The following is a 12,151-nucleotide window of genomic DNA, read 5'->3' on the forward strand; positions in this document are numbered from 1 at the left end:
TGCTCTTTTTCACCTGCTCCAGGACTCATTCCAAGATACTCCTTTGGAGAAAAGTGGGGAGAAAAGGGGAGGGAATGATTTGATTTCTGGCCTTCTTTGTAAAAGCCTGTCTGAGAAGAGGCTGTTACTGCTGCTTGGGCTGTGACAGCAGTGGACATGTCTGACTAGTGCAGCATGTCCTACCATCTACCAGAAGAGTTAAAACCTCAAACAGGAAATGGTATCAGTGGAGCTTATCTCCTCTGACACCTCCTCTTGTTGAGCATCTTCTCAAAGACCCCCAAGAGCAGACCAAGGCCAAGGGAAGCCATGATAAGCCTCAGGAGCCCACACCACCTGCTCAACCACACTGGGGTTCCACACTCACTGAGCAGTTCTTACAGCAGTTTAAAAACACAAGATGCCAAGCTTAAAAATACGCATTTTCTTTTGGAAAAAACAATGTACAGTCAGATTTTAAGGGGCTCTACAAGAAGACACTCAGCTATCCTTAAGAAAAGTAAACCTTGCAATGCACTGCATACAGTTTTCTAGCCAGCATGAGTTGGGCAAACTGCAGTGTTTCCTGAAGGAGCTTCAGTGGCTTTTTTTTTGTTTCCACCGTGTGGGCAGAGACACTCAGAAGGCAGCAGAGAGCTTCACACTGGGTCAGTTGTTCTCCTGCAGACCCAGCTCAGCGTGAGGCTGGTGTGGGCACAGTGGGCAGGGGCAGCTCCATGGAGGGGGTCTCAGTCACCTCAGCTGGACTCGGCTTGCGGAGCTCCAGCTTCTCGGTGAGTTGGTTGTAAAGCTCCTTCACAGCTTCCCCACTCTGTAAAATGAGAATTGAGGGGGGAAAAACAAGAGTCACACTCCATTGTAGCCCCTACTACCCAGCACAGCAAGTGTGCCATCACCCTGTAAAACCAGCCCAGAAAGAGGAAGGAAGCTACAAGGTCATTAATTGAAGCTACAACTCAGTACACTCTGAGAGCAGAGCTCGTGGTGCATTGAACCACGTCTGGAAAGGCAGCTGCTTTCATCTGCAACCAGTTTTCCCCTTCTCATGCTCCCCTTCCTACCTGCTTGGTGGGTTCCAAAGCCTTTTGGAGAGACTCTAGTTTGGCTGGTGCCACTTTGTGATGCAGATGCAGCAGCAGCCTGAGCACGTGCCTGTGGACGTTCTCCTTTCTGCAGAACAAACACCACCTTGAGAGCCAGGAAGCTACAGCAACAGCACCAGAGTAATTCACACCCACACACACTGGGAGCTTCGTTAGAATTTTCCAAAAGGATTCGTGGAATTGCTCAACAGGAGTGGACCTGCAGCAACCACGAGGAGTGAGGGGGAGATTTTAAGCACAGACACGGCAGCAGCTCATCTCTGTAGGACAGGCCACGTGCACGTGGATGTTTATCCCTCCATGTGTGGAGGATGCAGCAGCAGCAGCCCCAACAGCAGCTCCAGCCACTTTTTGAGAAGCTTTGTGGAGGTCAGATCTGGTCTGCAGGCCACCAGCTAAACCACAGGGACTTACCAGCAGTAACAACAGATTTCTGTGTGCAGCTGGTACTGCAAAGGGCTGAAGTTAACTCTGCATATTCAGAGCTACTGCAAAGCCTGAAGGATATTCCCCTTTGCAACTCCAATTTATGAATAATGAACTACAGTTCAGGTAATAATTTATAATCAGCACATTACAATTTTGCTGATAAAAAGTCACAAAATATAAGCCTTTCCCTAAAGAAAAACATGGAACTACTATACTGAACTATACTAATACTGCTCAAAGCACTGAAACCTCTCTCAGGCATTCTGTAAACTGACTCCCTTCACTCCCCCCTGAGGAAAATCCTATTTACCTGGAGCAGGCAGTGAGGAAGAAGCCATCAAAGAGACTGGTGCAGAACTCCTCCAGTGCAAACTCATCCCCCAGCAGTGTGAGGTTCCCAGTGAGCAGGTGCAGGAAAATATCACTGAAGGCCAAGTCACTGAATGTCTCAACTAAACAACATGGAAAGCAAAGAGACAGAGGCTGATGAGGATGTGCCAAAACCTCACCACAGAGCTGAGGCTCCTGTTGAAAATCTGGCAGTGAGATTTCACCATGGAATGGTTTAGGTCAGAAGGAACTTTAAAGATTATTTGGTTCCAACCCCCCTGCCATGGGCAGGGACACCTTCCACCAGCCCAGGTTGCTTCAAGCCCCCTCCAACCTGGCCTTGGACACTTCCAGGGATGGGGCAGCCACAGCTTCTCTGGGCAACCTGTGCCAGGGCCTCCCCACCCTCACAGGGAAGAATTTCTTCCTAATACCTAATCCAAGCCTACTCGCTCTCAGTCATTTTTAATCATTTCCTTAGAAAACAGGTAGCCCAGGCAGGTGGCTTTGATCTTTTAGACATTAAAGATTAGGAGCAGGCTGCTTCAGAGCTCTCCTCAACTTATCCCAGAGGAGTCAGTGAACAAGGTAATCCTAGTAAAAAATTTAAGAGTGTTCAATCCTATTTTGTTACAGGTTTCTCAGCACACAAAGCCAGGTCCCAGGAAATTCTGGTTACCTGCAATTATTCTGGGCAGCAGTAGAATTAAGCCATCTGCTCTTTTATCTTGCAGATTCATTCCAAACAGTTCTCACCTAATTGTTAATAGAGCCTTTGATCTAAGGAACTGACCCTCAGCCACTATCCCTAAACTCTCAGATCAGCAGAAAAGTGCCCTAGTTGGAGACAAACCCAAACACTTCTGCAGGGACTCACAACTAAGTCAACAGAAGAGCCAAAGGGAGGATATGACATGACATTTCTTTGGCTCTGAAATCCCTTTCACTCCAGGTTTACTTGCCTCCTATACAGCTACAGGATAGAAGATGGGACAAAAACTTGCCTAGTGCTGGCAGGAGCCTGAGGAAAGCATTCTTGTTCCTCTGTTTAGTGATGTGAAGGATGTAATACAGCCCAATCTCACAGGCTATTCTGTTCTCCTGCAGGAATCTGTTATGGCAGAAGCAAAGTTTCTTCACCAATAAAGCTTAAAAAGATTTTTAATTTTTTTTTTTTAAGAGGTTTAAAATACTGATAGAAATCAAGCAGGTACAGCAGTGGCTAACCCCAAACCCACTGAAGAGCAGCTATTCACTGACTGAGCAGATGGATCCATCCCTATGTTCACTATCATGCTCCAAAAAAATCTACCATTCAGCAAATATTGTGCTGTCTCACAGCCAAACAGCTGGATTTGATTGTGGACATTTATAATGTATTCATGATAGAAGTGCCAATCAAACTGGGGTTCAGAAGAAGCCCAAATACTCAAAAATGAAACAAAGTCCAATACTGCTGTGTTTTAGTTTCCCAAAAGTCAAAGATCATAGAGAAGAGTACAACTCTTGGGATACAGGACTCCAGATTCTGGCAAACAGACAAGAATTGTGCTGGAAATTAGTGCAAGGTATGAATACAACAGAGCACACAGGGGGTATAATTATCTTTCTGACATCCCTGGAGTGACAGGTTATCAACAGAGAATAAGTGTGGGTGCCAAAAATGCCAACTTTATGATTTCCAGTAGTGCTTCTCCAGAACCCAGCATGGGCACTCATCCAGCTGCACCCAAACATCACCCAAACATCACCCAAACACTGAGCATTCACTGCCTGGGAAGCTGCACAAGCAGCAATTTGAACAGAAATACCAAATACCTTCATATTCAGTCTGTCAAAAGAATGGTCATTACGAGAAATATTATTTTATGTCAATAAATTCCATCTGAGGAACCGTGGTGGAAACTTGGTCCGTTAAAGGGAAAGTTCAGCCTTGATTAATTAGGGCTAAATCTTATCCCCAGAAGTCTTGGCTTCAGCACATGGAGTACTTTTCCCTGTCAGGGCTGGCTGGTTCCCTGGTGCTTGGCTGTGGTAAGCAGAGCATGCACAGCTGGGAGGCAGGGTGACATACTTGGTGAAAGCTTCAGGAATGGTGCTGGGGTAGGGAATCGGCCCCTTCTCCTCCGAGGGCAGCTTCTGGTCCACAGTGAAGGTGTGGTCATCCACCACAAAGGACATCAGCAGGGGCAGGAACCTGGTGATCAGCTCAGCTTCCTTGGAGGGGTGGAAGAACAGAGGGAGAAGAACCATCATCAGTCACTTCATGCCACCTAATGGTCCTGGAGTGCCTTAGCAAACAGTGAGGCAGAGTGAGGAGCCTCATCCTACACTGAGGAAAACAAGCTCTCAGACATCCAGTTCCTGTCAAAACTCTTGAATAATTCACTTCCATGTGTTCCATTGTAATCAGAAAAATTTTACTTCACCTCACCTACAGGAATATTCCTGCTCAAATGGTTTCTCTGGACAATTACACAGCACTTCCTCTGAGAGATCCTTCCCAAAACTGCTGCAGGTGCTGCGTGTTAAGGATGAAACCAAACTGCTTTTATCAACAATTATATACCCCCAGCATAGTCCAGGCTGATTTGTGGTAAGACAAACACAAACAGATTTGCAATACAGAGATTCCCTTTGGAAAGAAACTGTGAACATTTTTCCCTGGAGGTTCATGAGAGAACACAAATCACAGTGTTACCCTTGGAATATTGGTCACTCTCACTGCCACAGTCCCAGTGTTGAAGCACACCCTCCCTCTGGTAAATTTAAACATGCAAGCAGCCAGGAATAGGTACATTTTGGAGAGTTCAACTATCCCCCTCAGTAGACATTTGCTGCTTTATAGCTCAGAACAGAAACAGCAAATTTCTCTTGAGAAACAGCCCCGCTGTGCAACACCATGGTTGAGCCTTCCTGCCCTCAGCTGAACTGCACCAGGGCTTCCTGTAATACTGGGAGAGTATTTCCAAAGCATGGGAAGTGCTAAATGTGGCACTGCACAAAGCTGCTGCAACAGAGAGCTGGAAGGGAGAAACATTTCTCATGGTCATGTTTCAGAGCAGCCTTGGAAATCCTGCTTTCCTCATGCAAGATGTGTCCTACAAAGCTGTCAGCTGTGTGGAAGATCCCAGGAACAGTGGGAGAGCAGTGAGCAACCAGTGCAGTATTTAACAGGGGTACAGTCTGATTTTAGAACAGTAAGGGCCAGGCACTCATGGAAATCAAAAAGCAGGAAAAGGAAGCTCACAGCAAGTCCACTGGAGCTGCTGCTCTGTGACCACTGACGTGTCTTTCCCCAAGAAAGCTCTGACAGGAAGTTTGCACAGTGAACATTAAATCAGGGACACAATAAACAGCAAACAAATCTAAACTTGTTCAATTAAATGTGTTAAATCCTAAATGGCTCACCATTTTTGGTTCCTTGAAGACTTGACTGTCAATCATGTCCCAGGCCCCCTGTCCCAAAGACAGCATCCTCAGGAGCAGCAGCAGGTCTGGGCTTTCCTCCAATTTTAAGGGGAGAAGAAAAACAGCTATTTTGATCTTCCACATCAGATACTTATTTCAAAGCAGTGGTTTATATTCAAAGCTCTTCTGGATTAGCAGCTTTATCAAAGACTGCTAGAGGTGTTCAGTTCTCCAATTTAATTGAAACCTGATTCCCCAGACAGGAATCACATCACAGACACACCTGAGGGCTTGTGGGGTTTTGTAACTTTTATAAAGCACCAGGAAGTTTGCAGCTACCTGATCACAACATGGTTTTTAAACGTGTCCAGCCCAATTAGTGCACTGAAATGTAATATGTGACAGGACAAATCAAGCAGAAGAAAGGAGAAAGGGTGTGTAAGAATGACAGTGGGTTTTTTTGTTTATATTGTGCCCTGAAACCAAAACAAATTTCAGTCTTCAACTGTCATGGGGAAGTTATTCCATCCAACAATAACACCTAAGAACTCAGAGATAAAACCAGCAAGTGCCTCAGACTGTTCAGACACCTGTAAGGGTGCCCTCCTTTAACATTCCAGCACCTCCTGCAGACAGTATTCCAGGAACTGTGTTATATCTCAGCAAACAGAGCAGGACAGAGCTAACTAACTCCTGGCATTTACTGTGGCAGGGGAAAGGCTGCTGCTCTCAGACAAAGCAGGCAGGCACATTTTCTGGATATGGTTCTGTATTTGCCCAGCTGCCAGCATAGAGTGAGCCATGCAAAAGATTCATTGTCAGTTTGGAGAGTCCCAAAATCATAGAAACATAGAATGTGCTGAGCTGGAAGAGACCCACAAGGATCATCCAGTCCAACTCTTGGCCCTGCACAGACACCCCAACAATCCCACCCTGGCCCTCAGAGCATTGTCCAAACCCTCCTGGAGCTCTGGCAGCCTTGGGGCTGTGCCCACTGCCCTGGGGAGCCTGGTCAGTGCCAACCACCCTCTGGGGGAAGAACCTTTTCCTGAGATCCAACCTGACCCTGCCCTGACACAGCTCCAGCCATTCCCTGGGTGCTGTCCCTGCTCACAGGGAGCAGAGGTTGGAGCTGCCCCTCAGGAGGAGCTGCAGTGAGATCTGACCTCAGTCTTTTCTTCTCCAGCTGAACAAGTAAAGTGCCTTCAGCCACTCCTCACACCCTTCTCCTCTAGGCCCTTCACCATCTCCATGTCCCTCCTTTGGACACTCTCCAACAGCTTTAGATCTTTCTTATATTGTGGTAGCCAAAATTTCCCCCAGGACTCAAGGTGAGGCTGCCCCAGAGCAGAGCAGGACAATCCCCTCCCCTGCCCATCTTCAAACAGGGCTCCTGCAGAGCTCTACAGCAGGGCTACAAAGGGACAGGAACCACCTTTCCCTTGTTCCTATTCACACATGCACCTGAGACCTTAGTCACACTTCTCCTGCAGTGCCAGCCCTTCCCTGAGGGATGCCAATCAAGCAAGACCATAGCTCAGATCAGGTACACAAGCTGCAACACTTACCCTGGGTAAGGTGTCCTGCCCAACCAGGTCTTGCAGGTGCCTTATGGTGCTCAAGGCCAAGGTGTTGATGGCAAAGGGATCACACAAGATCATTGATAAGTCCCTGAGGAGAAGTAAAAACCAAACACTTGTCATACATAACAAACAACTGCACAGGTCCTTATGCACCTGTGCCCACCTGGTGAACCTTCTCCTGCCTCGTAAAAACACCACAAATGGTATTTCTTTGACCTGCAAGAGCACATTAACCAAAAACAATGACTAAAAAGTCCTCTGCACTGAGATCCAGCAGGAGTTCTCCCACAGCCAGTTACCAGGCCACAGGGGAGACAACTGAAGCTGTGCAAGCTCTGTGCTTGGCTCTGCCATGAGCAGGAATGCTCATGGATGTCTGGGATGTGACTGGAGCTGCTGGAGGTTTGCTGGCTCTAGGGAAGAACTAACACCTACAACCCCTGCCAGATGTTGTGACTGCCAGGAACCCATTTCAGTTCCTCAATAAACGGCCCAAGAGCCTCACCCCAACACTTGTTCTTGTCCTTTCTTCACTCCATCCAGAAAGCCTTGCAATTCCCGGGCTCTCTTGTTGTCCACAAACTTCTCCCGGATACAGGCGTCCAGGCACCAGGTGAACTGCCACAAAATGCAGAGAGCTCCATGAACCTCAGCCACTCCTCAAACCAGCAATAACACACGTGATGTCAGAGAAAACAGGCTCAGAGTGACCTCCAAACACCGGGAATTAAGTCACTTTAACAGTGGGACCAAGCTGGTCCCAAACACAGAGGAAGTCAGAGATGCCAAGGTGAGTTGACCTGGTGTCACTTTCTCCCCTCCCAGGAAAGGCATTCCCTGGGAATTAAGGAGCAGGCACTTATAAAACACACCACTGCCCAGGACATCTGTGGGTTTACACAAACAGGAGACTGAGAAATGTGAAATCCAATATTAAGGGCTTTTTTTCCCTTTGAGAAACCAACCTGTATTTCCCCTCAACATTTCAACTGCCAAAAAATCACAGGTTGCTGAATTTTCTGAAATGCTTTCACCAATTGTCCTTGCAGCATCACTGCATTTAGCAGTGGCAAAATGAAGTGGCTGAAGAATGAACTTGAACAAGAATTGCCCTTGTCTCTCCAGTCACTGTCTGTGCACTGACTTGGGGACTCTTGATCAGAACACATTAGTAAGCACGCAGGAATATTTATCCTCACTCTAGGACAGCATCTCTGAGCATAACACACATCAAATTTAGCAACTACTCCAGAGAAAAACCCTTGTTCCAGGTCAGAGTGACACTAACTAAGGACAACGGGCCAGTAACACAACCCTGGTGTGACATTAACAAGCCTGTCACCTCCCAGTATTTGAATAGTTGCATGTTTTCTTATAATTCAAGATCTAAAGTATGCAGTATTTCACACACAGATTACTGGCAGATGGAGTATATCACACCAGCCACAACTGGGAGGGAAGCAAGCTTGGATTAAGAACCTGTGGCTAGCTGATGGTTTTTGTTATTTTTGCAGCACCTACATAGATTAGGTGTCAGATTAGACATTGCTTTTAACACTGCATAAGTGCCCTAAATTTGAATGATGCATGGGTTATGAAATGAAAGCAAACTGCTGGTTCACCAAGATGAAATTTTCACCTGAAGTTCCAAGGGATATAAGACAACATTTGGGTTCAAGACTTGAACTCCTTTCACAGGGGAAGTTCAGGACTCATGTTCTCTGGGCTGAAGTCCTGCAGGGCAGCAGGAGTGGGGAAAACAGAAAACCCTCCAGCAACCCTCCCCTGTGTCCCATATGATGAGTACCTTATGACAGGGGTCAACGGTGCAGATCTCACTGATCTCCAGGTCGTGCAGGGACATGAGGAGCTCTGCCCTCAGAGTGCAGTAATGGACGTTCCTCGTGCGCAGGAACAGCGTCCTCAGGAACTGCAGCACCATGTCATAGAGCTTCACGTTCTTCCCAATCATCTGGGTCAGCTTCTGAACCACCTGCAGTGGGAGAAACGTGCACTCAGTACCAGGAGGTGCTATAACTTCACACACAAAATGTGAATTAATGTTATTACCTGATTTATTGAAACATCCACAGTGACATCAGTTCCTGCAAAGGAACTATTTAAGGCAGCATCTCCAAGAGCATTTGTTCAAGGTACGTTCACCAAATCTTTCAGAGCCATAATGTGTTTTTACCTAAATCCACAAGCTTCTTTCTTTTATCCTCCTGGTTCTCCCTGCAGGGGGAGTGTACAAGTGGATGTGTGGTGCTGAGTTACACCACAACTCTGCAGTGTAAACCTGGAGTAAATTGCACCAGACCATTTACACTACATGGTTTTGAAAGCAAAACAGGCCCAAACCAACCTCCATGTAACAACATACTGCCCTCTCTGAAATTATAGCTTTACACTGCCCTATAATTAATTCCATTCAAAGAGCAACTTTTCTGGATGCCAGATTAGCTACAGCTTTCCATTAAAAAAAAAAAAGTAAAGCAAATTTTATTGGGCTATAAAAGAGGTCTCAAGATAAGAAATTTAACATATTAACATATTCCAACTGATGTGATAGAGATGCTCAGCCTTCCAAACACCTGAGGTGTATTAAAGCCAGACTGGACAATACAGAAAAAAACTTTAGCCCTCCTATGTTTTTTTAAAAGTGCATAAACAGCTTAGAACATTCATCAATCATTACACAGCACTGAGTGACTATTAAAATAATTCCAGCTGCTTTCACCAAGATATGTAGGAGAAAATGGCCTGGTATTTCTAGCAAAGACTTGGTCAAGCTACAAGACTTGAGGAGCAAAGCTGGGTGGGGGAACAGACCCTGTTCTGTGATGAAGGTGACTGAACACTGATGGATTCCACTCAAGCATCTTGTGAGGGTGCCTTTGGCCTCACCTCTCCTTGACGCCTTGTTTTGGGAGAAGGACTGAAGAAGTTCTGCAGGAAGGAGATGTCGTTGCTGAAGAGGATGTTCTCTTTCTCCAGGATGTATTGCTTGAGCAGGGGGGACACCTCGTCCCCAAACAGGGCCTGGTTGTCCTGCCAGATCTGCCGCTTCACCTCCACGGCACAGGCCTTGTACAGGTCCTTGTCAGCCATCACCAGCTTCAGCTTCTTCTCAGGGACCTGCAGTGGACACAGCAGTTACACAGGGCAGCCCCTCACCTGCCCAACTGACCACAGGAGACACCTAAATCATGGAATCACAGAACATCCTGAGCTGGAGGATCACCAGGACCATCCAGTCCAGCTCCTGGCCCTGCACAGACACCCCAACAATCCCACCCTGGTCCTCAGAGCATTGTCCAAACCCTCCTGGAGCTCTGGCAGCCTTGGGGCTGTGCCCACTGCCCTGGGGAGCCTGGTCAGTGCCCAACCAGCCTCTGGGGGAAGAACCTTTTCCTGAGATCCAACCTGAGCCTGCCCTGGCACAGCTCCAGCCATTCCCTGGGTCCTGTCACTGCTCACAGGGAGCAGAGATGGAGCTGCCCCTCATGAGGAGCTGCAGACCCTCATGAGCTCTGACCTCTGTCTCCTCTTCCCCAGCTGAACAAGCCAAGTGCCCTCAGCTTCTCCTCAGACTCTTCTCCTCCAGGCCCTTCACCATCTCCATGTCCCTCCTTTGGACACTCTCCAACAGCTTTAGATCTTTCTTGTATTGTGGTGCCCAAATTGCCCCCAGGACTTGAGGTGAGGCTGCCCCAGAGCAGAGCAGAGCAGGACAATCCCCTCCCTCGACTGATCATCCCCTCAGGCAGTTTGGGCATTCACACCCAGCAGTACCACAGGTTCAGCTCTTGCCTCCTCCTGAAGACACTTCTTCAACAGCCAAACCACACACCAAGCTTTTCCTTATTTCTTTCAAAGAAGAAAAAAGATTTCCTTTAAATCCACAGTGCTGAGAATTGGGGATGGTGTTTCCAAACTCAGTGACTTACTGAAATTCCAGTAGCAGTTCTGAATCCGTTACCTTAAGTGCAATATGATGCTTTTAATAAGGACACTCCTAGAGACTTCTGTCTCACAGATCTGAATCTCACTCCTGTCTACTTCTAGCTTCATTCTTCAAGACTTATCTTCCCCTTGTCAAAGATTTTTAAATCAGCTGTGGAAAATTCACTTATCAGTGAACTTGACTATTTTTAGGAAGCTGCATGGATTGAGGAAAACAGGGAAATAGCCTCATCTGATTATAAAAACATAAAATGCTTTTGGAATTAGCCCACTAAGTTGGCAGCAGATACAAGAATGAATTAAATCTTCAGTCAGTGCCTAACACTGAACAACACACCTGCAAAGGTGTGCAGAGGGAGCACAGCTGGAGGAGCCACACCAGAGACGTCACAGCACAGTGCAGGTCCTACCTTGGGCAGGTGCTTCATGACACACATGACCACGGGCTGGATGGAGGGCATCTTGACCAGGGAAAAGCTCTTCTCCAGGAGATCTTCCAGCTTCTTGTATCTGAAAACACAGGACAGCACGAGACTAAGGACCATGGAGCAGTAAAGGGACAGAGTGGCTCATCTCAGAGCCACTGGAACTTGATTACCGAGGTATCAAGCTTTCCCCTGCAGAAGTCACCACAGTATTTTCTCACAGAATTCCCAGGTCGCTCCAAGTAACCAAGACTGCCGACCAACCTCTCCTCGACCTTCCCCTCCAAGGCGATGGCAGAGACCCTCTCCAGCAGCTTCTCCCGCAGCTCATCGAACACGGACTGGTGGAACTCGAGGCGGGGGGTGCCGTGCAGGTCCAGGAAGGGCAGCGCGTACTGCAGCGAGGGCAGCAGCACCCCGTTCTCTGTCTGAGAGAGCGACCGAGCGGGGCTCAGAGCGGCACGCGGGACAACAAAGCAAAAGAGCGAAAAGCCCGGACGGCACTGGGGGTTCCCCCCTCCCCCCCACACAGCCCGGCCCCTCACGGCACCTGGAACTGCTCGATGGCCTTGAGCGGCTCCGTGCAGTTCGTGAGGGTCTCCTTGAGGTCCTCGCCGTTGGCCACCCCCAGCTCCTGCAGCCCCGCGTACATCTCGGCCTGGCCGGGCCCGCGGGGCCGCTCCCGCTCCTAATTCCGATCCCGGTCCCAAATCCCGGTCCCAAATCCCGGTCCCAAATCCCGGTCCCAAATCCCGGCCCCGGTGCCGCCTCAGTTCCGCGCGGTCCGTCCCCGCTCGCTCCCCCCCACCCCGCGGGCCCCGCCGCCGCCGCAGCGCGAAGGTTCCGCCGCGCGAAGGTTCCGCCGCCCCTCCCGCGGGGCCTCCGCGCCCCGGGCACCGCCGGG

General features: G+C 48.4%; 1 protein-coding gene across 1 annotated transcript; it reads right to left on the minus strand.

Annotated features, from left to right (window-relative positions):
* Positions 1 to 409: 409 nt before the first annotated feature.
* Positions 410 to 12,034, minus strand: NELFB (negative elongation factor complex member B). Its single transcript, XM_064677211.1, has 13 exons — positions 11,798 to 12,034; positions 11,512 to 11,675; positions 11,233 to 11,332; positions 9,764 to 9,994; positions 8,664 to 8,849; positions 7,362 to 7,474; positions 6,842 to 6,944; positions 5,274 to 5,369; positions 3,937 to 4,079; positions 2,867 to 2,973; positions 1,843 to 1,984; positions 1,062 to 1,170; positions 410 to 811 (listed from the first exon to the last, which is right to left on the minus strand). Exons 1-13 carry the CDS (start codon positions 11,897 to 11,899, stop codon positions 674 to 676), a joined length of 1,734 nt encoding a protein of 577 aa, XP_064533281.1. The 5' UTR covers positions 11,900 to 12,034; the 3' UTR covers positions 410 to 673.
* Between the last annotated feature and the right edge of the window lie 117 nt (positions 12,035 to 12,151).

This window comes from Pseudopipra pipra, chromosome 20 (assembly GCF_036250125.1).
Source record: "Pseudopipra pipra isolate bDixPip1 chromosome 20, bDixPip1.hap1, whole genome shotgun sequence".
NCBI lineage: Eukaryota > Metazoa > Chordata > Aves > Passeriformes > Pipridae > Pseudopipra > Pseudopipra pipra.

Bases quoted from the DNA above. Each gene is read 5' to 3' on its own strand.
- NELFB (XM_064677211.1), bottom strand. From the start codon at position 11,899: ATGTACGCGGGGCTGCAGGAGCTGGGGGTGGCCAACGGCGAGGACCTC. The intron at 5,370-6,841 runs GTAAGTGTTGCA...TTAAAATTGGAG, and splicing joins GGCAGGACACCTTACCCAGG to GAAAGCCCAGACCTGCTGCT. The intron at 812-1,061 runs GTAGGAAGGGGA...CTCATTTTACAG, and splicing joins CTTTGGAACCCACCAAGCAG to AGTGGGGAAGCTGTGAAGGA.